Source organism: Chelon labrosus (assembly GCF_963514085.1).
Source record: "Chelon labrosus genome assembly, chromosome: 5".
In the NCBI taxonomy this organism is placed as follows: Eukaryota; Metazoa; Chordata; class Actinopteri; order Mugiliformes; family Mugilidae; genus Chelon; species Chelon labrosus.
The window spans coordinates 12927579-12954787 of NC_140341.1; the positions used below are offsets into that span (position 1 = coordinate 12927579).

Below are 27209 nucleotides of genomic sequence, written 5' to 3' on the forward strand. Positions count from 1 at the left end.
GCCAGAGACCCCTCTCTTCTCTCAGGGGTGTGTCACAGAGGATGCTGCTTCTATAAACACAACAACACAACAGGGAGAAGTGCACACGGGACAACACAAACTACAGGAGGACACCGCTTCCTGCAGGTATGTGTCACACTTTCTGGACGCTCCGTGTTTAAAAGCTGCTTCAGTGAATGAAGAGAATAACCTCTTACATGCTTAAAACACCAGTAAGTACTTTCAACGGGCATCAAAGTTTTATATTTGCGCTGAAACCCATCTGAATGTGTCGTTCATCTGAGGTAAAGAATAACCTGACGTGTCCCCCTGTATCCCTGCGTGTAGTTGGTGTTGACCTCGAGCTTTAACCAGCTGTGTTTCTGAGCCTCGGACTGGAGTCCAGTGACAGCCACGGAGAGACTAGTGGACTAAATCTGGTCCAGGCTGAATCCTTTGCAGGTTTTACTCAGATTAGAAGAAGCCACTGACACACAAATCATTTAAGAAGCCGGCACTAAAAATAAAACAGAAATCCTGGGAAGAGAACGTGGGACAATGCAAAGGTTTGAGAGGATGCAATAACTGAATATACCGGATATATCAGGAGAGTGATTGTTTGTTACAACATTAATAGTACCCAGGAAGAGTTTAAACAGAAAACTCATGGACAATATCTGTTTTTTTGGAAGTGCACCACTGGACTGCTGGAGCCCCCGTTTAAAATGGTTCTCATGTCATAACGATATTTAGTACTCATCAAGAGATCGTCCCCAGTCAGACGGTCCAAGACATGCATCCTGCAAAGAGAAAGGAGGAAGAAGGCAATATGCAGGATGGGAAACTACAGAAGGAGAAGGGAACCACCGATGAGGGTAACTCTGTATTTGTTGTTTTCTAGTACTAGTAGTTTTCTCATTTTTCCTTTGAGATTTGTAATCCTGATCAATACAAATACTTTTTTTGTAATCCCGGGTCTTCATGTCACACCGTCCTGTCCAGCACTATCAGACCAAAGAGTGATGGCAGCAGAGGCTCTGGACAGGAGGAACAACTGGGAGCCGAGTGTTTACTACGCACTAGGAAACGAGTCTTTTTATTTCGTCGGTCACGAAATCAGCATCCACGAGTCCCTGGATGCGTACGGTGCTCTGATCTGGCCTGGGGTATGCAGAAGCATCCGCACATTCAGTGAAGTTAGGGTTGTTTTTTTTTTTGTAAATGCTGATAATGAGGATTCTGTTTTTCCATATAGGCGATAGCTTTGTGCCAGTTCTTGGAGAACAACCAGCAACAAGTGAGTCTCATGGACAAAGCCGTGCTTGAGATTGGAGCTGGGACTGGGCTGGTGTCCATAGTGGCCAGCCTGCTTGGTATGTACATGTATGGATTTTATTCAACATGTCCCATGTGTTAATGCCTTTGTATGAAAATGCTGGAAAATAACAGAAAGCTATAAATCAAATAATCAAAATATCAAATTTGTATTTCTTACTTGGGGCATACTTAGTAGAGTTAACAGAAAATCAACAGAGGGTCCATTATATTGGTGCATAAATGTGCATTTTATTTAAAAAAATAAAAATAAAAAAATATCATGGTGCAACTAAAACACTGGGATTCACTGTTAGGGGACCATGGCTATCCACCCACACCAGATTTTTTGAATTGCACACAGGCCAGTAGCTGTATATATATCTTGAAGAACAAAGGGGGAAAAAATGTTGCAGAAACCCCGTCTTTATTTTTATTTATTTTCTTCATCTGTCTATCTCTGTGAATGGAGACATTCAAAAATCCTTTAGTAAAAGGCGCTCATTCTTAAACACTTGAACATAATCATTACCGATTCCTGAATTTAAACGCTGACCTGAAGGTCTTTTGTACGGCTTAAACTATTCTGTGAGGAGATCAAGGTCCAAGTGACTGGTGGTGGTGGTATGATAAAAGTAGCCTATAAAAGATCCACTTCTCCAGATATGACTGAAAATTTCATCAATATGATATCATCTCTTTTTAAATATTTAAAAAGTTGTGTATTTAATATTGCATTTTGAATGAAAAGACGAAACAAAGCATAAAAAGTTGATCCTTTGTTTCTGACTGACTTCGCTCTCACCTAAGATGTAACAAGTAGTTTAGCAGAAGTCAGTAGTTTTTAGCATCAACATCACTCAAACTGGACTGAGTAGTGTTATAGAGTACATGGTACTATTTTAATCGGTGGATGGATACATATTTTGTGTTTTAGCATCCAGCTACTGTGCCATGTTGTCCACTCCCCTGTCGTCTGTGACTCACCGATGAAGAAAAATGTAGTTTTCCCGTCTACTCTTCACCAGGTGCTTGGGTGACGGCGACTGACCTTCCAGACATCATGTCTAATCTGACCTTCAACCTCCTCCGGAACACCAAGGGCCACTCGCGCTACACCCCTCAGGTGACTGAACTCTCCTGGGGTCAGGACCTTGAACGAGACTTCCCCTTCCCGTCCTACCACTACGACTACGTGCTCGCAGCCGACGTGGTTTACCACCACGACCGCCTCGAGGAACTGCTCAAAACTATGCGTCACTTTTGCCGACCGGGAAGTCGAACGACGCTGCTGTGGGCCAACAAGATGCGCTTCCAGTCGGACCTGGGGTTCACGGAGAGCTTCAAGAGCAGCTTTAACGCCACGCTGCTCACCGAGCTGCCGCAGCAGGACGTTAGGATATACAAGGCCACGGCGAAGGAGTGAGAACAGAGTTTTGAGACAAAGAGTTGCCTGGGATGTTCAGGTTTTGTGTTTCATTTTTTTGTTGAAAGTAGAGAACAGTGTGGGGTTTTAATCTGAGTTTACATGACATTCCTGGATGGTGCTGCAGCCACTGTTGGGCAGAAATTAAGTTCCTGACTCGAGTTTCCATTTTGAATAAGCTTTTTTATTTGCCGGTGCTTTTTTTCAAACACATCTGATGATTCTGACTTTGTTCAATTTTGCTCAACAATATGTTTTTGAAAATAAATTGATTTGCTTTAAGCATTTCTCCTCTAGCCACATTAATCCCATAACATCTACACTACGTACACATTCATCAAAGGCTATTCATAGAAAGTGACAATTGATAACCATGAAATCAAATAAACCGATAAACCCTTAAGAAAATATTTTTCCAAAAGCAGGAAACTTTGCATTTCTGGTGTCTTAGCTTTTGGTAAAATAACAGCTTTATATATTAAAAACTAAGAAAAAATAAAATAAAAACACTTACTCTATAGGAACATATAGGTAGTAGAGAAAAAAGAAAACTTTTACATGTTCAACATGGGACTGTCACTTAGCACCGAAGACATCACTAAACCCCCGATGAAAAGTGGGATTTTTAAAAGTACATTTTAACTCTAAAAGCGCTAAAACGTTTTGCCACGCCCACACACGGACACGGAGTGAGTGAGCAGATTGTTGGGGAGACTCTGGAGGAGAGACTAAAGCAACCACAGAAAAAATAATTTTAAGTATGTATACATTTTTTAAAATCTAAGACTATGCTAGATTTAAAAAAAATCCACCTCCTTTCTGTTCTTGCTGTTTCCCGTGTCCACAGTTTAAAGTCTCAAACTCTTTTAATCTGCGGTCAGACAGTCTTCATGCCGCATGTTTCAAAGAAATAAGAGTCTTCACGCGTATTTTCAGCGACTCTGCGAGTGTTTCGGTGACTCTACGATAAGCAGCACGTCGAGGACTTTGGCTGCTCCAGTATGGACTCTCTGCGGAGGTCGTTGGGGAGGCTGCCTTCAGGGCCCCAAACGTTGAGCTCGCCGTAAATGCCCATGTCGATCATCTCCTCTTGCCAAGGGATGGGGATGTTCCCTGAGGAAAACTCGTCGAAAAAGGTTTTATCGGGATCCTCCAAGGTCACACCCTTCACGGAGGAGAAAGCCCCGACGTCATCCAGACTTTTAGCGTACACCACTTTAGGGTCAGGGACGAAAGGAGGAGGTAGGATACCTGAAGAAGTGAGACATGTGTATTAAAATAAAATCACCTTCAAATGTTTGGTGTATTCAAACTGTTTCCTGGGATTGATGGTAGCAGTACCTGCGTTCAGTTTCCTCCAGTTGATGTCATTAAAAAAAGGATGCGCTCTGATTTCATCGCAGCATTCGTTCTTGAAACCCATTCTCTGACTGACCTCTTTGGCCAGCAGCCCGTCACACAGCGACTTTGCATGCTCGCTGAAATTGTCCTGATAGGTCACCACCCGGTTCAGCATACGCTCTTTCATCTCTTCCCGTTCGACCTGAGAGCAGACCACAGTGAACCTCTCATCCTCATTACACACAGTCTGTTCATACAGTTTGAAGGCTCACCTTCTCCCCCCTGTTCCTGAACGGATTCTTAGCAGCCATGAACTCAAACAAAGTCACCCCCAAGGTGAAGTAGTCCACTGAGGTGTCGTACTTTTCTCCTTTAAGCATCTCTGGCGCCATGTAGCCTGAAAGAAACAAAGTGAAAACTGTGAAACTACTGCCTTAAATGCGAAAGCGATCGCTCTGCAGAGACACTCACCTGGTGTCCCGGCGTAGCCTTTAGTCAGTGTTTTGCCTTCTTTTAGCTCCACAGCGAGACCCAAGTCAGATATGCGCACATTTCCTGTTTTGATGACATAAAGACAGATTAATGACCCATTATTTACACATTCATAAATGCAAATAAACCTGCGTTTTACCATCGTTATCAAGCAGCACGTTCTCCGGTTTGAGATCTCTGTAGATGATTCTTTTCTGGTGGAGGTGCTCCAAGCCCTGGATGATCTGAGCGATGTAAAAACAGGCTCGAGGCTCAGAGAAGCCCGGGTTGTTCTCATCCACCAGATAGATGTGGTACCTTCAAGGAACGGCAAAAAGAAAAATTAGCTTTGGCTCCGTCGTATATGAAAAGATAAGTGACCTGCACTAATTTGCAGTATTATAGCTTGCCAATATTTGGTAGTTTTAGTGAGTTATGTATAGTACAATACTGTTGTTAGCTGCCATTATGCTCTCATTTTGCCAACTACAGTCTGGGAGTACTTAGATTTGAGTTTCAAGAAATCAAAACAAATCAATACCTCTTACTTCAGTGCAAATAATCCTGCACAATGCTCACCATGCTCAAAATGAGTTCTGACACCTTCACTAAGCCTATTCTACCACTCATATCCCTGCAACAGTGTCTGCATGCAGCAACCAAATGTGCTTAAGTATTACAGATAATTGCAATGACCTTGCAGTTAGGGATAAATTGTAATAGATAGATTAAATAGATTAAATCCAGGCAGCCAGGTTGATTGTGCACCTTAAGTTGCAATGGAGAAACTTAGAAGAACAATTATATAGGATGTGACCGAAGCTACAAAGTAGAAATAAGGGGCGCTTTTATGCAACAAGTGTTTCCCCAATGAGCTAAATGTTCATGTTGGTGCTTTAGATTGGGAAGTTACTTGAGGTCTCCTCCGTTCATGATGGTCATGACCAGACAAAGCTCTTCCTTTGTCTGGAAGGCGTACGCCAGAGACACAATGAAGCGACTGTGAACCTTCTCCAGGATGCGCTTCTCCACCATCGCCCCCTGCAGGAGAAAACGATAACGTTGAGGAATAATGCATGAGGGACACTTGAAAAAGAGGAGAAAGCCAAGTCTCTGCCTTCGGTTTGAAGGAAAGCGTGCGGTGCTGTTGCGATTTCGAAAAAAAAAAAGAAATTTGAAGTTCATTTCAAAGAATGACCTCAGACAAGTCAAGGGCAAGATATAACTGTGCCAAGGAGTTCCCTTCAGAAGAGCTTTTCAATAAAGCTCCCAGTAATCACTCTATCCCCTGTCTCTGTGTTTAATACTGCAGACTAAAGCCAAACGAGACAGAGGCAGGGACAAAGATGATTAGTACCACTCCAGCCTGCTCAGTGCAAGCCACACTGGCTCAAACGTAAAGACAGCAGAATGCTTTTAATGTTCAAATCACCACATATACTTTTTAAATGATGGTGCAAAGAAAGTGCATCATGTAAGCTGAAGCTTTTGTTAAGTAGTGAGATTCCAAATCCAGTTTCATTTTAACCTAATCAGAGCCCAGTGCTGTGTTTTAATAAATGAAGTATGGATTACTCATTAATTGCACTGTTGTACTGCTACCTTTAAACAGTAATTCCTCCACTACTGCAGCCAGTTGACGCAAAAGACCTCTGGCTTAGTGAATAAGTAGCATCTTATCGTCATCGACACTCATTCTCTCACCTCGTAGCCTTTCCTCTTCTTCAGCCTCTTTTTGTTGAGCTTCTTACAGGCATACAGTTTTCCAGTGGCTTTCATCTGACAGGCGGAAACCTCCCCAAACCCACCTTTCCCCAGCACACGGAAGTCCAGGAACCAGTCGTCATCCATGGGCTGCATCTCCAACCATTTCCACTGGAGGAACCTCTTCAGGTACATGCTCTCCAGGAAGAAAGTGTAGGGGGCCTCTCGTAGAAAGTCCAACGTTGTGGCCAGCGCCGCGGCAAACAGATCATCCCCTACAGCCTCCAGGCCTTCCTTCACCTTCGCTATGATCTCTTCAGACAGGTACGGGCAGTAGTTTTTGGCAGTGGGGTCCATGTACCGCTGAACAATCTTTGAGGCTTTCTTCGCCCTGTCAGAGTCCTCCGCCAGGTCATAGTCCTCGATGTCTTTCCACAAACGGCAAGCCCCGTGATACTCTTTATTTGCATCCAAGAATTCCCTAAAGAGGCGCTTGCCAATGGGTTGTTCTACGCAGACTTTGTCGAAGCCCAAATCTAGGGTGTCCCTCAGGCCCTCGCACACCGTGATGTGGGGCAGTTTGAGGCGAGAATGGTACTTCTTATCCCGAGCTGCCTGACTAGAGCCATCAATGCTTCCGCGGGCATTGATGTAAGCAGAATTTGCTACCACGGTGGTCAGTCCTCCGATATCCATGTCGACGGTAGGTTAGGCGTCGCAAGGGCAAGACATTGCAAAAAGAGAACGGAGCCAGAGGATGAACGGGGCTAGCTAAGTGTGCAGGGGAGGGAAGAGAAACAAAACAAAAATGATGAAGCAAAAGTGAGAAAACAGGAGCCAGATCACAGAGGAGTGACGGAGGGAGCACAGGAGAGAAGTGAGAACTCGAGACTGGTGTCTGAATTAGATCCCAGCACACTTTGAGCACTGTACCACCCTCATTCACACACACACACACACACACACACACACAGGAACACACACACACCTGAGTCAACACCTTTCGATAATCCATTAACACCCCAATGCCCCAGACAAAGTGTGCGAGCACACGCTGGAACAGAACAACACGAGCGGCATATGCAGAAGTGTCACCAGTCAGTCAACGGACATTTCACTATTAGCAGTTCATATATACACGGTTAGCAATCTGTTGCTGCTTATTAAAGATGCAGGTTGAATGAGCAACAAGGTTTGTGATCTGCTGGCTGGTCGACTCATGTTTACAGAATAAAATTTAATTAGAAAATGTTGAAGGATGGTTTCTATTCTATATTAAACACACTGGAAGGTCTGCTAACTGCAAACTGTCACTCCAAGGAGATCAAATCAACAAATAAATCTCCAGTTTCCAGTCTTTCTGGGTATAATTCATTTCTCAGTTTCAACTGAAGCAAATGTGTATCTTCCTTTGCTGCAAAACCTTTTACTTTCCATGCTCTTGTTCTTTGTTAGCCTCAAATCAGCATGGAAACACTTGCTGAACTAGGCAACCAGTACCGCCCGCAGAGACTTGGTTTTTATGTTTAAAACAGAACTACGATGCAACTTGGCCAGATGTCAGATTTATTTCTATATGCAAGCAGCAGCTAACGTAGCCTCAAGCAGTGATGCATCGTCTACAGAAGTGTGCCGAGCTCAGTTCCTTCCAAGCAACCACCGGATGTTATTTTCCAAAATTGTAGACCATAGACCATCAGTTTAGGTATTTCCCCCTTTTACAATCACCAATGACTTTACATCACTTTTTCCACACACACACATGCAGAAGTACCTGCAAAGACATCTTTCTGTGTAAATACGGGTGGAACTCCCCTGAAACGAACTTTAAAAATGTGGCAGAAGGGAAAAAGCAGCCGTAAGAACCGGTTTATTAAACTTCAGACACTAAAAAATGTCCCTTGTTTCCTGCGGTTGCAGCACGGGCTCCATTTGATCAGTCCTCCTCATCAAGAAACACAAAAAACATTTGGCAACAAAACAAAAACCACTCTAGATCATGTCAGTATTACCACATCGCAGCTGTAGTCTCCACCAACCAGTCAAGTCGCAGTTTACATCTATGCCTGCTCAGACTCGTATGTTGTGAAGGCTTTGAAGGAATTTAATGAAAGGTATTTTTTCAGCAAAAGCAACACCACCGGTACAGGAGGCACCCTGTGTTTGACATCAAAGTACTGGTAGAGAAGACGGTGGACGCCTAGAAGATGTTTGTGCCAAATTGTACGATAATATGATTCTGATATTTGAAAAGCAAAGATCTGATCAGTTCGTCTTCCTGAGATGTTGCCACACTGCATCCATCACTTATTCTAAAATCAGAAATAAAAAAAACAATTCTTCATCAGTTCTTTCAAAAGACTGATTGTTGTGACATCTTTTAGGAACGTTTGATATTTTGAGGTGTGATCCTCGATTTATAAATTAAACGATTCAGACTTGAAGCACATTTCCCCCCCCCCACTGCAACAAACTGATATACATGAATTGTAGATACAAATGTATTAAAACAATCTATATTTAATTTGCAAACTTATATTAGATTACAGAAAAAGGTATTTGGAAGAGTCAGTACATGTGTTGCTCAGTTTTAAAAGGGAGATCTTTGAAGGGAGTACATAAAGACCTATACAACCACACATTTCGTTACATCAATAATTTTTTTTTTGAAGGTCTATCTTTACCACTGGCCTCTAAAAGGATACTATAAGCTACAATCGTTGTAGGATTCATATACGTAATTAACAAACAAAGCTTATTTACCTATCAGGAGCCTGGGTTATGAAAAGTTGTTGTTTTTTTTGTTTTTTTTACCTTGCTGCTGCCATTATTTTGTAAACACTACCAAGGCGTTAACAGGGCGGTGATGGAGAATTCCTCAACTCCAGAGAGAGAAAACAAAACTAGCAAAAATGAGATCAGGAAAGCAGCTGCCTACAGAACAGAAGGAAGCCGGCCCAACACAATATGGGGTTTAAGAAACTATTTCAAATAATTGCCCAGAACACAAAACAAAGAAGTATCAACACATCTTGATGGAGCCCCATCCTGGGATGCCATGGCAACAGTTTCGGCCAATCCATGGTGTTGCACTAACACAGCATGTTAAAGAAGACACTTTGGCCACCTCGGAACATTTTGATCATCATCATCATCACGTCTGCCATATGTTGCGAAATAATAATAAGAAAAAAAAACCTATTCAAACAAGTACATTATACATTCTCCAACAGCAGTAAGTTTTTAGTGGGATGGCTTATTGAAAAGTATATTAGAGATACAAAGACTTCAGGTGGCAGGGCCAAAGACTACAGTTCCCTTGGACGACACCTCCCACTGAGCTGTGGTGCAGGTGCATGTGATTCAGAAGCAGAAAAAAGATGGGTGCCACAAACACCTCTGTTCTTTCGATATTCAACTACACCCCTGAGAAAGCCAGACAGAAATACAGGCATGGGGGGGGGGGAACAGGGGTTAAGGTTGGAGAAGCACACACAAAAGTGGACTAAATTCCCACGGTGAGGGTGGTTTTGAAGGACTGTGCTTGTTGGAGTGGCGAGGGCGTAGGTAGCTTAGTCTTCGTCGTCGTTCTCGTCGTACTCGTCCTCGTCGTCCTCGTCGCCCATGTAAGACACTGGGGTCTCCACCCGGGACCCGCTGTAGTGAGAGTCGTTTGAGCTGGAGGCCATGGTGCCATCAGTGCAACCGTCACTGCAGAGGAGGGAAAGGTGAATCGTTAATGAGCTGAAGACGGAAAACACAAATGCGTAGACGGCTTTCAGTCACATTTGTAAGTTATTTTATGTCTCACCTGCTTGCTGGGTAACGGGCTCCATTAGCCGAGGATCCTCCAGTGATGTAGACGTTACTGATGGGACCTTTTGCCATTTCTGGACAGAGAAAAACAATAAATACGTACACAATTATTCCTGAGCTCATCACTCTCTTCGGCAGTCACATGATAGCTACAGTGTAGACTGACTGGAAGCCAACACATGCTGGTTTATTTGAAGCCGTTTCACTCTTCATCCCCTTTGTTTTAACCTTGTTTTAGATTACCATGACCTGGACGACTGAGAATCTTCAGACATTTAAAGTCTACTTCAACTGCAGACAAAGACTTAAATTCCCTGACCTGCTCACAACAGCATCACTTCCTGCCAGCGCCCCCTTGGTAATAAAAGGTTAAAATTACCAAAGCAAATGACCCGAGAGACAGGATTTGTTCTGAAGTGTTTAAGGTCAAAGCGCTGATTGCTCATATATATTTCATTTTTCATGAACTGCTGTACACCTGTGCCTACTGTGACATGCAGATTAAAGTGGTTGCACAGACAAAGAGCACCGACATAGTGCTGCCTAACTTGGTGACACGCCGAGACGTCGGAATCCAAACCAAATAAAAGCTTTTCACTTGCACGTCTTTAAATGACAACAAAAGCAGCATTTGGTTTGCAAAGGTGTGTGCTACACCTGACGTAGTGGCCCTTACCTATAACGTAAGGCTCCAGAGCTTTGGGCACCAGGCTACGTGCGACCTTTAGATCCTCCGGAGAACACTTTCCCACCTCCAAACCACAGGCCATGCCCATGCGTTTCAGCACCTCGATGTCGTCGTGGATCTCAAACATGCTGTCGAAATTGAACAAATATTCGAACCTGCAGAGGAGACAAACAGGAAAAGGTTATACGTCTCATTCTTAACAAAACCACAAATGCTAAGAAGAAGTGACTGAAAGACAACGAAAGTAAAGTTCATGAGGCATCAAATCTCAATTGGAAACAAGGATTCAGATGATTTCTTTGTTCATTTATCTGATCTACTTGACTCTTGGCAGGTGTGTTTACTAGGAACCCAAGAAGTCGGTGTCGTCTTTCATGTCGTTTGGATAAGAGGTCCTCGCATTTTAGCTTAAAGTTTTCTGTTCTGCTTTCCCAGCAGTCAGACAGGCAATGACATGGGACTTCTGGCGAGCCCACAAAGTGCTGACCAACTCCACAGCCTCAAAATGTGTCAACCACAACTGCGTGAAGTAGTTCACAGCATTATCTTTGTCAGCCATCGCAACATTTATTTCATCAACAGGAAGGTTATGACCAAACAACAACAACAACAACTAATAAAAGTGGACTTCTTTATTTTATTATTTAGCGATGGCTGCCTCTGGTCTCATTAGTTCTGCTATTCAGAGGTGCTGACTGGACAAAACAAAACAAAACAAAAAAAAACCCTGCTCAACCCAGCAGCGGGAAGTTTGTTACATCTAGAGTAGTGTTGCTAGGGGACACAAACATGTCAAGTCCTACGTATTACTCCAAAACATAGGATTCACAATGTGGAGTCTGAGGTTGTTTGAGTTGAACTGCGAGCCAAACAGACCTGGTACTACAAATGCAACGTTGAAGTTTCTGCGCAATGTTTAGCCCAATTTTTATCAGTTTTTTTTTTGTAGACCAATTTAAAACTTCCAGGTTATGTGTAATTCGAGGTTGAGGTTTTATGAATACAATGAAGAAGCGTAAAGTACAAGTTTAAATTCAAACCGTTTGAGAGGATGTGAGCTGCATTCAGATGGACAGGAAGAAACTACTGGAGCCCGAGTATCTGGGTTAGCCTACTGAGCATGCTTCCTTTACTTTTCCCTTTCAAAATAATATTCAACCACAAGGAGTATATTGCAAGTGTTGGTTACAGATTACACTATGACAGTTAAGATATGCTCTCGCTAACTGGTCTACAGTATATTGCATACAAGTGTATAGTTTCTCTCATTTTTTGAGAACCTTAGTTAATGTGCTGTGTTAAGTCTAGGTGCCAGTGGTCGTTCCAAATACTACGTTCTGAAATGTTGAGTCATCTTCTCAGAAAAGCGCGTCTCTATCGTTATCAGGCTCATCCTGGCACACATTGGCAAAAGGACGTCCAGATGACTTTTGGCTGACTTTGATAGATTTTACTGTAATGTCAGAGTGGACATTACGTTCAATCATGTCACATGACTTCACCATTAGAAACTAATGTGCTTAGCTATCTGTGCGGAGATGAGGAACCAGGCATATTCGTGGATCACAAGTACAATGTAATGCAACACTTTCATTGCCTGCCCGGATAAAACAGCCTAAATGTGTGAGGAGCTGTCACAATTATTACTTAATGGGCTGCCTTTTTAAATTTCACATTTTAAAGGTAAACTGACAGTACTGATAATTACATACTTGTCATTGGAGATGCTGCAGTCGATGACAGTTTTCTTGCTGGTGTTGACAATAATGAAAGGAAGGTGGATGATGGAGTTAGGAGGAGGAGGTCTGTTTGCTTGCTGCTCCGTCTGTCTGTTCCGCTGAACCAGGTTCTTGAAAGCTATTTGCTGTAAATTGAGATTAAAATAGAATTGAAACACTAAAACAGCTACACAGAGAATTCAATTTAGGTTGACAGCATTGTTAACTTTTTAAAAAAAAAAAACATTTCTGCTACACTCTTCAGCAACAAACATTTAAAAATGTTCAAGCCGTGGCACTTTCCCTGCATCAGACACATGGAGATAAAGACACAAGTACAAGCTCTCAACTCATTCCCACCTGCAATATGAGCTCCTGCAGCTGTGATTGTTTCTGCTTAATCCTCTCCAGCCGCCTTTGTCTCTCCACCTACAGTTGAAATAAAGGAAAAGAGTTATAAGTAGAATCCGAGACACGCAAGACAACGCATAGAAATGTGAGAATAGTCTTCACTGTGTATTTCTACCTCTAGGTTTTGGCACTCCTGTGCTGAGTTGGTGGGCAGGCCAATCCATTTGATTTCTTTTTTCTCTTTAGAGATAATGTTCATGGCCATGAGCACGTTCAGTGCATCATAGACACGCCGCCTAATGTTCTTCTGGTCATACACGTGCTGAAATGAAAAAAAACATGATTCAAAATATTAGATAGATGAACGTATACATGTCCCAGTTTCAAATATCTGTATCGCGCAGCTGCAGCACTTACTGAGTCATTTGGTGACATGTGGTTGTCTGAAGAGCTGAACTCTGCAACCAGTTCATCTGCAACTTCATTGTAGGTAGTTACTCCCTTCTTCTGCACCTTCTCACACACTTTCATCGAGAAATGCCTCAAGCCTTTACCATTCTTTTCCCCTTTTTTACCACGCTTTCTGCGGACAAAACATATCCCCCATATTATTAAACTTTCAAGCCAATCAATGTGTGAGAACCTTGTGTGTGTGTTCTTTCTTTATAGAAAATGCAATCAGATCTCAATACTGGTTTTCCTGCTCATGAAGACTTACCCTGACGACCAAGGAGAGGCATCAGCAGGTTGACTCTGGGTGAGGAATTGGGAACTGGGTGTGTGTGGACTGTTTACCAAAATTGTATTTGAAACTGTGGGCCTCTGGGGCGTTCCAATCACCTACAAAGGAGAGCACAGGAAAAGGGAAAGAAAATATTCAGCACAGGAAGTAATCTCATGAGGGTGTCAACACAAAATTAAATGTTCCTAAGTAATGATATACGAGTTTAATACTTATTCCAAAGTTGCATACTAAAAATAAATTATGATTAACAGCAGGAATTAGATAACATTAAATGGAAACTGAAAATGGGGGCCGCTTCTGCAGCCTCAGGAAATGCATCTGCTGCTGAACTCTGCTGATACATGGACAAGTTGCAGAACGATGCATAGAGCCTCAATATGAGCCGGACTTATTAAGAGTTTTAAATTAGTTTGTCCATTTTTGAACCCTAACAGGTGAAACAGAAGCAACACAGTTGAATAACAATTACTTCATTTGACTGATGGCAGAATCTTCCTTTTTATTAATAGTATTTATTATTAAATTACCTATATAGTATTTTCGACATATTTATCGGTTAATAAATGAATGGTCATGAACAGAGCCAGTGATAATTAAAGAAACTGCTTAATATTTGGATCCCTAATAGTAATATGAAGCATCTAGAAGCTAGGTGATCTATTCCTTCACTAAGGTGATATCTAAGCTGATTTCCGTTATGTATACATTCCTTGTATATAATGGGATGATGGGTGTAATCCTGCTGACTGTAGAGTTGATAAGCTTAGGATCAACTGCCTCCACCTACCCTCTGCCCGGTCACCTCACAATGATAATCGAGGGGCTTACACAACAGTAAGACAGAGTAGAGGAAAACAGAAAGCAAAACCAGAAACAAACGCATCTGCAGGTGACTCAAAATGAAGGAACCGCAATCTTATATAGCATATTGAGAGGATATAAATCTTCGTATAAAACTGGCTGAGAAAGCAAATAAGACTGACATTGTAACACCATACACTCCACTCACCATGTGTGGCACATGTTGCATGTGTGCAGTAATGTTCACGTTGGATGGCCCGAGGGTTTTGGGTAGTAGCTGTTTTGCCACAGGAGCAGCTGTAGGCTGGACAGTAACCAAGGATAGGACACCTAATCAAAGAAATGAGAACAGTAATGAGCAGAGCTCTTGCTTGAAACTCCACTGCCCCCTATTGTCTGCCCACAACACAAGGGCCTACTCCTGAAGAGAAATGTCCTTTGTGAGACCGGCAACTACACTGTGTATATATATATATGTATATTTAAGAAAATATTGCACCCTATGTGTACAATTTCTGTAGAATGGCAACTACTAGTAAGTAATACCTTTGCTAGGGCTTAGATTCTGATCGATAAAAACCTTCAGCTCTCCATTCGTTTCAAGTAGACCAACCTGTGAAGGACAGCAATTTAATACAACGCAAAAAAAACACAAATGTTAAGATGTCACATGGGTCCAGATGACTGAAGAGAAGATGAAATGCAGACGGAGTTAAGTTAGGTATAGAAACATATGACCTATCATTATCAACAGTGCCTGTAAGATGTCAAATAAATTACAAAATCTTCGGCATGACTGGGGATACTTACATCTTTAGCCATGATCCCAAAGGACCGAAAAGAGTTGAGCTTCAGGTTAAAAAGATTTTCCTCTTTCAGTCACTGTTCAGAACCCTGCAGAACAGAAAGAAGACAAACTATTAAGCTAATGAGCGATAAGTGTCCAGTTTCACTCAAACATCCCATTATCCTATAATATTTCCCTAGCTTTGGTATATTTAACTCCGTTTTGGGAATTAAATTTAAACTTATTTCTGAGGCAAGGCCCATCCTGGACTGCATGCTACAGCCACACTGTAGAAGGCTAACTCCATCACTAACGTTAGCTTCAGTATTGTTTCTCCAGGACAAAATTGGCGGAAATAAGTACCTTTTATACCATTCTCAGCTGTGTGGGCCTTTGAGCGGCATTTCTGAATACACCGTGAAGGCAGAAAACAATACTCAACCACCCCTGGATAGTCACAACTTTTACTACGCTAAGTGTGCACAAGGCCTACTTCAGGTACCGAGCACGTCCGGAGGAGAGGCACCGTCGAACTTCTGCTACAGGTCACGCAAACATGCTAACTTTACCTCAACAGCATAAAACTCTTAATATGACCACAGCACCACCACCAAATGGTTACAAACTGTACGGTTGCGTGCGGCGGCAACAGTACTCGCCTCATAAGTCGATAGTATTTCACAATCTTTTGTTGAATGCAGCTAGCTAACTGTTCTGCTAACAGCTAGCGTTAGACCCAGCTTGCTGGCGTTAGCTTGCTAGTTAGCTTGTGCACGTTTTGAGGCGATTCGCGTAAAAAAATGAGCGATTGTTGGCTCCGTGCTGCAGATTTAAGCTACACTTTAGCACGAGTCAACGTTTCAAAACCCGTGTGTGCATCTCGCACGGCGAATGAAGTTAATGTTGGGTTTCTGTGCACTTACGAGTGCACTCTCCTGTCTCTTCGACGGCTGTTGTTGTTGGCATTTGAGAATGGAGGAAGAGGAGGTCTAAATCCCCAATAAACAGGAAACAAATTAAGCGATGTCGAGGTACTTTTCAGCTATTTTACAGTTAATTCCGATCATAAATTAATTTATTGCAAACGACTATTTAACTCTTGTGCTAGTTTTCCCCCTCAGGTTCCTGTTTTTGGCGTTATACACCAAGTAATGGCTGGATTTGCCTGTTGGTCGAGTATGCTAGGAGGTAACAGAGGGATTGTTTTCAATTGAAGGCAAACCACTGAAAAAGTAAATACACAAAGTTAGCAATGAAATAGTAACAAGGTAGGTTTTCATTCAGATTGTGAAAGTTACGAATTTTTTCATACCGAAAAATAATCCGCCGCAACTTCTTGTATACCCTTCACTGGTAATTACATTATTTTGCTCGTTAGTTAAATGTGCATTATTGCCAATCGAAAGGCATATTGTTGTGAGATACTTACTACGTCCTCAGTAGCAATAATAATCATAATAACATTATTGTTCGGAAGACTTTAACTCTTTGCAGTCGTATGTTAAATTTCTTGTTTTAATTTTAAAAATTTCGTATCAACTAAGAGGCGAACAATGTCACGGTCGTAATTTGTTAAACCTTTAAACGTCTGTTTTATGACTTTCTAGGACACGGCCGTCTGTTTAAAAATAAATAAATAAATAAATAAATAAAACGAACCACTTCCAAACTGAGTGCGTTAATGTAACCCAACTGGGTCATAGTTATCGGCGACCGTTGAGCTAGCTCTGTTAGCACAAGATACATTAATGTTGATGCGTGAGAGTACAGTGACGACCACTGCTTAGCTGGTTAGCAGTGGCAACTGGTTATATTAGCAACGAGCTAACTCGCGATTACGGTTAGTGAACTAGGACCTCCGGCGCTTTGTTAGCCCACTGGCGTTACGCTAGCTAGTAGGCTAACGGACAAGCTAGCCCACAGCTGTCACCGACAACATTGCAATAATAAGCCTCAACTTCTCCTCACTTAGCTTTGTGCATATTATGTATATTTAAGTCACTCAAAACATAAAAAAAAACGGGTGAAACGCATATTAAGAGACTTCATGTACGGCTGCTGGGTAGAGAGCCACAAGTCAGTAAATGCTGCTTACCGGCGCACTTCACAAGTTAGCAAATCGTTAGCTAGCCTGTTTCTATCAACTCTCCGCTAGCGGTGCTACAGCAGTGAGTCTAACAATCTGATCTTGGCGGTGTCTCGCTTTCGCGGCGTCTGATTGGACGGCATGCGGGAGACGAAAGCAAAGCGGTCAAAGTAGTTCATGCCCACAAACCTGCATCTCTCGGGATTGGTTGGATTGGCCCACCAAGCCGCGTCAAGGATGCATTTACTGCCATCTGCTGCACAGGAGTTGTACAGAGGCTACCGCTTTGTCGTGCCCCGCGCTGTTTCTCACTTCAAAACAAATCTACCCCGCGGGTTGGTTTTGGTTGCAAGAAGAATTTCAGTGCTTCAGACACATTTGAAGTCACGTGAATCAAACAAAAATGATGCACTGAATGCCCACCCACTCAGTTTTTTGGGATCTAGCAAGAAAAAGCACTCTTATCCAGCAATGCAGTCAATTCAATTAACTGTTTTATTGTCATTCCAAAACATGAGGTCCATGAAAACTAAGTACTAGGATCTAGACACAGCACAATAAAGAAATAGGTCTAAGAAACATGAGAATATATATAATAAATCTTAACAAATAACAATAAAATGTAAACAATATTCAAGTATAGTACATAAAAGTGGCTACACATGCACATTAGGAGTTATTGCACCTGAGTCTAACAGCTTCTGGAAGGGAAATCTGTTTGTTCTTGACCTGTTGCAACGCAGCCTTCGTCCTTTGTGGAGGAGGGTGAACAGTTCATGAACAGGGTGGGAAGAGTCTGGTAGCTCCTCTCCTGCATCTGCTGGTATAGGATGTCCTCGGGTGCTAAAAAAAAAGTTGCCGCCGGTGATGCTCTGTGCGGACTTAACAGGCTGCAGAGTCTTTCTGATTGAGGAGTTTACGTACCACATGTCAAGACAATGGAGTAAGTCCAGACTCAGTTGCTAGTTCATTGGGTGCACTAGTGTATTGTAGCAGGCAAGTGATCTTTTGTCTCATTTAGCCATGAGGACACTAGGATTTCAGTAACTTTAGGTGAAGTTTACATACTACAGTTTTAACTGAAATATACTTAGTAGGTTTTTTTGTAGAAATTTTTGCACCAACTTTTCACTCAACACAGACAGAGAACAAATCATGTATTCGCAAATGAATATAAGAATCTGTACACCTGAATGGCATTCTTTCCAGAGTGATACATTCTTTATAACTATAAATTATAATGGATTGATTGAGTGTGGGACCATACATCACAAGCTTTTTCACAGGAAACATTTTGGCTCATCACGGCAGGAAATGCACAAATGATAACATTAAAAATAACAGTATTACATTTAGGTGAGCCACAACCTCGCTCTAATTATCGTATGGCGGCTCACCTTAATGACTTACTGCACACATGTGGGAACCAAGTTTTTATTTTAAAATTTTACTGATCTGTTTTTTTTTTTTTTTTTTTTTCCTTCTGTGACTGACAACTTAAAATGTTGTTACAACTCAAGTCCTGGTAATCAGGTTAGGGTTATGACAGATCAAAATGTACAAAAATAATCTGGACGTGAATCAAATGTCACTCATAAATCATAAATTAAGTTGCATTTGAGATTATTTCCGATGTCTTGTGTGAATGGTAACCATCTGTCTCTATTTACTGACTAGACAAAGGACTTTTTTCATAATAAGTATTTTGTTACCACTCTAAAACTTCACTTTAATAACTTTTAATACCTTTTAAGTGCTTTATAAACTGCTGTCTGTGAATATACGATGCATTGAATGACACGTTTTTCAATAAAATAAATCAGTATTTGTTTCCTGATCAATATCCATTGTTTTCTTATATTTTCTGCTATACAAAAAAAAAACAATGTTCATTTTAATATGTACATTAAAATTAACTTACTAATGCCTGTAGCTTCTCTTTTATCAGGTGCACCAAATAACACTATATTTAATGTGAGGCCTGACACAGTGGCCCGGCTCCTACATATTTGAGTACAAAGTTCTGTTTTTGATTTTTGTTGTTTTTCTTGAAATTGTTTTAAAGAGTTGTTGATTCAGATGTGTGTTTGGTTAATTGCTTTAGAGGATTGATTGCTTTACCATTAGTCAACCCCTACTGATAAGCCTATGCATTTCAGTGGCACTACAAAGTCCACGAATGCGTTTCATAGCTGCAACGAATGCAAGTCAACTCAGGGTGAGCATCTTTTGAAAGCGAAACAACAGCAACAAAAAACAGAAGAAGAAGAGGGCTGACGTCCACAGATACTCTATCAGCGGCAGCGCTGTGTGGGTTATTCACACTTGTTCAAGGGTGGATTCATTTTCACATGAGATAAAGCTTAGCCGTGCCTCTTGTCAGCTCAACTCACGGTGATATTTTTGTTGCAACATGACAACTTTTCATTATGTGACGTGGGAACCCACATGCATCTTTGCAGACTAAATTTCACACGGTTGTGGTGCCAGAATGTGATTAAAGACATATATTGGCTGGAGTTACATATCACACATCCTTCTCACACACAGTTAATATTACTTTATTGGTAGGACAGTAAAGCACTTTTTGTACGGTTTATCGTATAATTAACACAGGTTTAAGAAGGAAATACAACCAGGACAACTCTATTTAGACTTCACGACATTGATTTGTCTTATGCGTTTAGTTCTAGTTCTTAATTTAGAAATATTAAAACTTTAAATCAGTAAACTTCTCAAGGCCAGGTGATAAAGTATGTAACCACCTCAGATTGTGCTTTACAGTGCACCACTTAAAAGAGAACAAACCACAAGACACCTTACAGAAAGTCTGACACTTGAAGACACCTCAAGATCTGGGCCCTCTCTCTAGGACATCTGCTTTTGTGCTTAGTTGTTTGTTTTTGATTAGCTCTTGTTATATTGTAGTCTGCTATTAGGACAGGTGTGACAGGTGTGCATTACAGATAGGGTGTTTTATGGTGTTGAGGATGGTGTGTGTGGGTCTCGGTGGGTCTAGTGTGTGCTGGGTGAAGGGGGTGGGTTGTTTATTTTTAGCTGTGTTGAATGCAGTTGTTGGGTGAGTTTTCCTGTGTTTTATACGGTATGAAATAGATTTAAAACGCACTTTTTTTTTTCCCTCTATCTCTCTAAATCAAACACACGGATTGTTTAATGGCAAGCAATCGGAAGCAACTACAGAAGAGGAGCCACTGTGCAAACCTCTGAAACCTATAATAGCTGCTCTGCTACTTCCGCGCAGGCGCACAATGAGCGACAGTCGGGCTATCAAACTGGTCAAACAGCGGGTGTAAAAATGGTAGGTAACCAAAATAAACACAAAACCCAGGCATTGGCTTTAGTGCCATTAAGGCTTACCTTCAAGGCTATTGTCGTGATATCAAAGTACAGGGTGTGTTGCGTTTTGGGAAGCGTACAGTGGCCAGTTAGTTGTGTTCGTTCCTATTACAGGGAAGGTCAGTTGATATTTTGAGAGCAGCTAGCGTTAGCTCCCTTTTTTTTTGGCAGGCTGGTAACTTCGGCTGTGAGCAGGTCAGCCGCTGCGACTCAGACGCAGACACACACGGGGTCGTTTGGGTGAAATCCTGGCGTACACATAACCACACTGACAGCCTGCTCCCGTGATATTGTCCCCAGCGTTAGTGTCAGTGTCACATTCCGGCTAACTCTAGCTAACGTTAGCTAATGCAAGTTCCTAGCTGGTGGGTATGTGGACAATGCTAACCCCTAACGTTATGGTAGCATAACAATCCGTGTCCAGCAGCGAGGACGAACGTACAGACTTAATGCGTCTTTATTAAGAGAAATAATTAACAAGTGGTGAAGTCATTAGCAGCTCGGTGAACTCGGTGGGTGTTCAGTCTCCGGTTTCAGGAAATGCTGCTCCTCAGTGAAGTGCTCAGATGCTGCAGCTGGTGGGAAGACATGGCATGGTGATGTTTCAGTATAAATAGACCACTTCGTCTACAGTTGAAATGCTCACTCACAAGTCATTTGTGCCTATAATTAAACATCAGATTTGTACTCTTACTCTGTTACTATTTGCCAGTTGTTCAGGTGCACTAGTAAAAACTAATTCTAATAAAAAATAGCCCTGCAGTAAAATGTTTAGTTTATGCTGAAGATCATTTTTGGAGGATGTAGTTTGCGGTGCTGTTAAACTGTATTGACTTGAGGTGTTTTCACTGGCTAAAATGGAGTTGTGAAAATAAAACAAACAAATGTCCGTACAACTACAGACCGCTTCCTCCAAAACTAAAACGCAGCAACAACTCTGTTATTTTAATCGAAAAGCTGAACACCACAACCTTCATAAAGCTTTCCAGAGCCAAAGGCGACACATTCAGATACAGTTTTTTGTCCGCCACGCACTCCAAAACACAAAAGTGTTAATTTTACTTGTTGTAGAATAAGACGATAAACAGATCCTCACGTTTGAGCTGTAAGACATAAAATATAAGAGTTGGGGAAACCAGTTATTGACTTCAGTTTGGTTTAATGTATCATAATAAAAGCTTTGCTGCAGTTTATTAACTCTCTTTAATGGATGCATTACAGTTCAGTGATACAATGATATGAACTTACTTGGCCGTCTCTGCTGAAATGTACACTGTGACCCTTGACGGCTGCGCTCAGAAGCGATTTCATAAAGCCACGTGCAGCTGTTTTATACATGTGCACTGTATGCTAGTGATATAAGTGTTCAAGTATTTTGATGTCTGAATTTAATATAAAATATAAAATATTGCCTAGTATTTCTGGCAGGGCGCTTGTGTTACACTCCAGACTTGTTGCACCTCTGGGTCCTTGCGATGGCATCTCGTTTCCCTACTCATGTTACATCTATGACTGTAGTTATCTGAGGGGCCCTCGGAGGTACAGCATGTGCTTTGAGAATCCACAACATCCCCCCCTCAGAAAAGCCCATGGTGCGCTTGGGCAGGACATAATTGCCTCCACCACCACCACCACCGCCACCACCACCGCCGCCGTCTTGGCTCACCTTTCATAAGTTTGCGCGTTTCGTCCGTGTGACTGACTAACCTTTCGAAATATGTGTCCGAGTGCTTCCAAGTGTCTGCCAGTCCTTTCTGTTCTCCTCCCGGTTGCCTGAATGCCTGTGGATGTTACTATTTCGCTGTGTATTTTTGTCTGTGTGTCGCTGTGTGTTTGCGTCTTGTTGTCTTTGCTGCCTGGTCTGATCGCGCCAGTGTCTGACAGCCCCTGTCCTGTAATTGCACAGCATAAGCTGAAGTCTTCGCAGAGGGACAAGGTACGGCAGTTCATGTCCTTCACACAGGCTGGGGAGAAGACAGCTGTGTACTGCCTCACGCAGAATGACTGGAAACTAGAAGTCGCCACGGACAACTACTTTCAGAATCCAGAGCTTTACTGTAAGGAATCCATGAAAACCTCAGTAGACCGGAAAAAGCTGGAGCAGCTCTACAATCGCTACAAAGGCAAGTAGGATCACCCGTGTTTAATGACTTGAAATACTTAGTTGCTCCAAAAACCTGTCTCAGCGTAACCGCTTTTTCTCGACAGATCCCCAGGATGAAAATAAGATCGGCATCGACGGGATCCAACAGTTTTGCGACGACCTCTCGCTGGATCCGGCCAGCATCACCGTGCTTGTGGTTGCGTGGAAGTTTCGCGCCGCCACTCAGTGTGAGTTCACCAAGAAGGAGTTTCTGGATGGAATGACAGAGCTGGGGTGAGTGTCGACATCAACAGAGTGAGACATACTCTGAAGAAGGGACGTAAACACTGTTACTGAAGTGTCTTGGTGGTTCTCTTAGTGTAGCTCCCGGGAGGGAAGGCTGTCTATATATAGATCCACCCACAGCTTGAGTATTCTGTGTCTTCGTGGAATCACTCAATGAAAGAGTTGCACGGTTTTGACTTGGACTCTGCCACTGTGTCCTTAAGACTTTCATGTCACGACCGGTCGAGGTGTTGATAACAACTTGTCTTGTAACATTTGTTACTTAAATTGTCTCTTTCTTTCTTTTTTTGTAGGTGTGACAGCCCAGAAAAACTGAAGGCCCTTTTGCCAAGATTAGAGCAGGAACTAAAAGATAGCGGGAAGTTCAAAGACTTCTACCAGTTCACCTTTAACTTTGCCAAAAATCCTGGACAGAAGGGTCTGGGTAAGTAATAATAACGACGCACTGGTAAATGATCTTTCCTTATTGACACGCGGCTGAACTGGAGTTTCGTTTGTGTCCGTACAGATTTGGAGATGGCTGTAGCCTACTGGAACCTGGTTCTGTCGGGACGTTTTAAGTTCCTTGATCTTTGGAACAGATTTCTTTTGGTGAGTCAAAGCAGGAAAACTAAGGAGCGCAACAGTCAAACACAGCGTATCAACCCTGAAACGGTTTATACAATCAGTAATAAGCAGTAGTGTTTATGGTCAGAGCAGGCTTGATGTCTCTTAAGTTAACAAAATGTGCAACTTGGTTTCACAGTGTGATGCACACAGATTTTAAATGTGGGGGTCAGACACTGGAATTGGCATTACAATGGCCGTACACAGGAAGAGGCTAGCATTGATGTGGCCACAAGATACCATCAGTGTTACTAAAATTCAGCGAGTTGCAGCAGTGATTGAGAAAAAAGAACCGCATGGCGACGCAAAGTGGGTGGAAACTAATCTCATCTTTGAGGCAACGAGATACTGTTACTGTAAAGAAACACCGTCCACAACTTTGGGGACAAGATGAGCTAGTTCTTCGCGGTCCATAATGTCTTATCGTTGTCTGATCACGTTCTGCTTATTTCATTCAGAAATATTCGGGCTGGGACATGTACAGGAATGTTGCCTCAGCTGTCGGCTGCATATCAATGGCCGACCAGCAGATCGCTTTATATGTGGACCAAGGTTAAGAAACATTTAGGAGATTATGTTGGATTGGGTGCGTCCCTCATTGAAATCGCTACATAACACAGGGTATGCAGGCTTTAATTCCACCTTCCTGATTACCACAACGAAACCCACCAGTGAAACCAGGGGGTGTTGCAATGCTGTGTACCTTTGAGCCGCAGAAACACATACTTGCCCGCTGGTCCAGTAGTGATGTTCTTAAATTAAAAATGATGAGTATGAAGCTATTTCTGTACCCCTATGTTCATGAGGACTTGTCCATTACAGGAACACCATAAACGATCCATCCCAAAGGACACGTGGAACTTATTGTTGGACTTTGGTAACATGATCGCAGATGACATGTCGAACTATGATGAGGAAGGTGAGTCTGGAGTTAAAAAAAAATAAAATAAAATAAAATCCTTCAGATTTGGCGCCTGTCCTTCAGCGGGACGCTAACAGTGTCTTGGTGTTTCTTTCTCAGGAGCATGGCCAGTCCTTATAGACGATTTTGTGGAATTCGCTCGACCAATTGTAACGGGATCAAAACGCAAAACTCTCTAAATCCGATCCCAACTCTGGAAAACCAGAACGTTGTTTCTTTTACAGTGACTTCATAGTTTTTTTTAAGACTTGTACAAAAAAAAAAAGTGAAAATTGTAGAGAGAAAACAGAAGCACTTGAAGCTGTCAGGAAACCACCTTTCAGGGAGCTGAGTAAAAACTATGAGAACGACTGGCCACGCTTTCTGTCCTCTTGAGGCTGAGGCGTCTTGTGGACATTGCCAGATTCTCAGTTTCCTGGACGCCCCTCTGCTCTGCTCCAGGAGGAGCACTACAGCCCCGTAGGTGGGCATGGACACAGCACTGAGAGGAGGTTCACCTGCTGCGCGTACTCTAAACCGACCAGAGAGGAGAGAGCTGTGTGTTTTAAGATTCTTCCTAGTCAGCTTTGTTTTGTTATATGAAGCTCTGAGTGACTGTGCAAAGTTCCCTTGTCTTACTCTAACTTTGGGACAGAGTGCTCACTACACCAGCACCAACAGAACTGTTGCAGTTTTAACTGTACATACTGTATCTATTGGAACAGTTTACAAAGAGAGCTATATGAAGAATAATAATATAAATATGTTTGATTTATAAATGCAAAAGATGATTGTTTTATGTACAGTAAATGCTAAGATCTCTAACGGGATGCCTCAATATTGTGGATGATAATGCTGTTGGTTTAATCGTAAGGTGGATCTGTCAAGAATTGTGAGCTTCTCATCGAAAGCATGTTAAAACACATTTTACGTCACGTCGGGCTGGTTTCACAAATAAATTTTCACTAAATTAAAGGCAGTGCTTTAATTTAGATGACTGACATTGCTTTGTGGTATTCATTTGTCTGAGCAATCTCAGTTGGGAGTGGGTCTCTAATAGTACGTCAACAGAGTCGGGCCTCTCCAGAGTTTCTTTCAAACGATAATTGTTCAGGAAGGAGTTCATCATATTATCCCTCTGAGGCAGTTTTGATGCTAAATCGAGTATTACGCAGCACTTTTAAAGTTCAAATCTGACCAACCTGTTGGGTTGCGTGGCACACGGTTGTATGTAATGGCAACGGGAGGCCCTTACCTTACAAATCAGGACACTAAAGACGGCAACAAACAACAGGATGACAAAGTAAGCCTTAAGGAGAAACACTTGTCTGTTTAGTATTTATGTTTCTGTTCAATCCCTGTTACTGAAGGTAGTGGAAATAAGAATATACTGTTGATACATCATGTAAGTAGCCTAAGTATACTGCTCATTTAAGAAAGATGAATAAAGCATGAGTTTTCCATAATTGTACATGTATTTAGCTCTTTTGTTGTCGATGAGATGGATAATAACGATAAAGTGTATTTCATAAAGCACACGCAGAATGATGGCAAGACAAATGGAGATATCTTGTGTCACTGGCTTTCATGGGAAGAATCTGCATTTGTTTAAATAAAACGTGTTGGAAAAACTCTAGACGCATTGACAGAATTGCTCACTCAAGATACAGCGCCATTAAAAAGTATTTGCACTCATTTCTGCGTTAAAAGTGACTTAAAGCGTCAGTGGATTGATTCTCTCACACGTTGTGAAGATCAGACTGACAAATCCATGACTTCCTAACGACAACAAGTTTCAGTATATTGAGTGGAAACACTTATAAACAGATGGACTATAATTTGTCCTTTCAATTCATTTGTAATCCTAGGGGAGCGCTCACTTGTGTACCTCACAGTTGTGTAATATTGGCTCTTATTGTGAATAAACAAATACAAGAGTATAATATTTCAGTTTCATTTGTTTTAGTGGTTTCTTGTTGTCTACTGTCAGGACTAATGTGAAAATCCACTGATGTTTTGAGTCATTTTCGTGGAAAAAATGTAGAAAATCCTAAAGGGGCGTAATACTTTTAAGCGGCACTGTACAAATAGAAAGATCTGTTCATGTCGTACTGTCTGAGTCACGCCACAGGAACCAGTTTTACCGTTATATCCTCGCAGCATTCCTGTTATTAATATACTGTGATAACCTGTTCCTTAACATGTCTTTGGTACGGTATGAGGTTATTTACAACTGAACAAGTTACAGTATTTTATCATGTTGAATGTGTTACGTTTAGCCGGGTTAATATTATCTTTAATTTTACTTTTAAATGTATTCTACAGTGATGGTTTTACATTTCTTAAAAACAAGCTTCTTTTATTATTATTTCAAGTTAGACAAGATATGGCAAATATGCCACTATTTGCCATATAGGAGCTATTTGCTTAGATTAGCATAACAACTGGAAATATGGGAGAACAGCTAGCCTTTCTTTGTCGAGGTAGGCAAAATAGGGTAAAATGAAGTAGTCAGGAATGATGCTAAGGTTTTCATCTGAAAAACTTGTCTTAGTAAGAGTCAAATAATGTATGGGGGAACCTGGAAGAGGTGAAAGATCTGTAAATGTTCTTCGCTAAAGTTAGCATGGACACATCAAAGCCACCGAGAACCAGAAAAATGTCAATAATTTTAAAATATTACGCGACGGAGTGAAGTGCAAAGGACTATTAATTATTATAATACTTAA

The 27209-nt window shown here is 41.8% G+C and overlaps 4 protein-coding genes across 8 annotated transcripts; 2 read left to right on the top strand and 2 right to left on the bottom strand.

The window, feature by feature from the left end:
* The first annotated feature begins 793 nt into the window (after positions 1 to 793).
* On the top strand, positions 794 to 3085 carry mettl21cb (methyltransferase 21C, AARS1 lysine b). The gene is made up of 4 exons (XM_084545659.1): positions 794 to 854; positions 982 to 1145; positions 1235 to 1352; positions 2322 to 3085. The coding sequence occupies exons 1-4, from the start codon at positions 809 to 811 to the stop codon at positions 2717 to 2719; spliced, it is 726 nt and encodes a 241-aa protein (XP_084401785.1). The 5' UTR covers positions 794 to 808; the 3' UTR covers positions 2720 to 3085.
* A 497-nt stretch (positions 3086 to 3582) lies between these two features.
* LOC311487665 (rhodopsin kinase GRK1-like) lies at positions 3583 to 6931 on the bottom strand (the record flags this gene model as incomplete). The annotated part of the gene is made up of 7 exons (XM_084544019.1): positions 3583 to 3970; positions 4061 to 4262; positions 4333 to 4457; positions 4532 to 4615; positions 4692 to 4849; positions 5445 to 5572; positions 6236 to 6931. The coding sequence occupies 7 exons, from the start codon at positions 6929 to 6931 to the stop codon at positions 3681 to 3683; spliced, it is 1683 nt and encodes a 560-aa protein (XP_084400145.1). The 3' UTR covers positions 3583 to 3680.
* A 1806-nt stretch (positions 6932 to 8737) lies between these two features.
* Positions 8738 to 17323, bottom strand: LOC311488259 (transcription factor Dp-1-like). 4 transcript variants are annotated; one of them, XM_084544857.1, is made up of 12 exons: positions 17237 to 17323; positions 15165 to 15248; positions 14901 to 14967; positions 14563 to 14684; positions 13527 to 13648; positions 13226 to 13391; positions 12984 to 13130; positions 12818 to 12886; positions 12452 to 12603; positions 10728 to 10894; positions 10047 to 10125; positions 8738 to 9946 (listed from the first exon to the last, which is right to left on the bottom strand). In XM_084544857.1, the coding sequence occupies exons 2-12, from the start codon at positions 15174 to 15176 to the stop codon at positions 9808 to 9810; spliced, it is 1242 nt and encodes a 413-aa protein (XP_084400983.1). In that variant the 5' UTR covers positions 15177 to 15248; positions 17237 to 17323; the 3' UTR covers positions 8738 to 9807. The 4 variants fall into 4 exon arrangements, with proteins under 4 accessions (XP_084400983.1, XP_084400984.1, XP_084400985.1 ...); XM_084544858.1 differs by lacking the exon at positions 17237 to 17323 and adding an exon at positions 16065 to 16292; XM_084544859.1 differs by lacking the exon at positions 17237 to 17323 and adding an exon at positions 15801 to 16040.
* Positions 17324 to 20385: 3062 nt separating this feature from the next.
* Positions 20386 to 26040, top strand: LOC311487716 (DCN1-like protein 1). 2 transcript variants are annotated; one of them, XM_084544074.1, is made up of 7 exons: positions 20386 to 20546; positions 22491 to 22707; positions 22793 to 22961; positions 23267 to 23397; positions 23482 to 23564; positions 24402 to 24498; positions 24601 to 26040. In XM_084544074.1, exons 1-7 carry the CDS (start codon positions 20544 to 20546, stop codon positions 24678 to 24680), a joined length of 780 nt encoding a protein of 259 aa, XP_084400200.1. In that variant the 5' UTR covers positions 20386 to 20543; the 3' UTR covers positions 24681 to 26040. The 2 variants fall into 2 exon arrangements, with proteins under 2 accessions (XP_084400200.1, XP_084400199.1); XM_084544073.1 differs by lacking the exon at positions 20386 to 20546 and having other exon boundaries at positions 21924 to 22707.
* The last annotated feature ends 1169 nt before the right edge of the window (positions 26041 to 27209 follow it).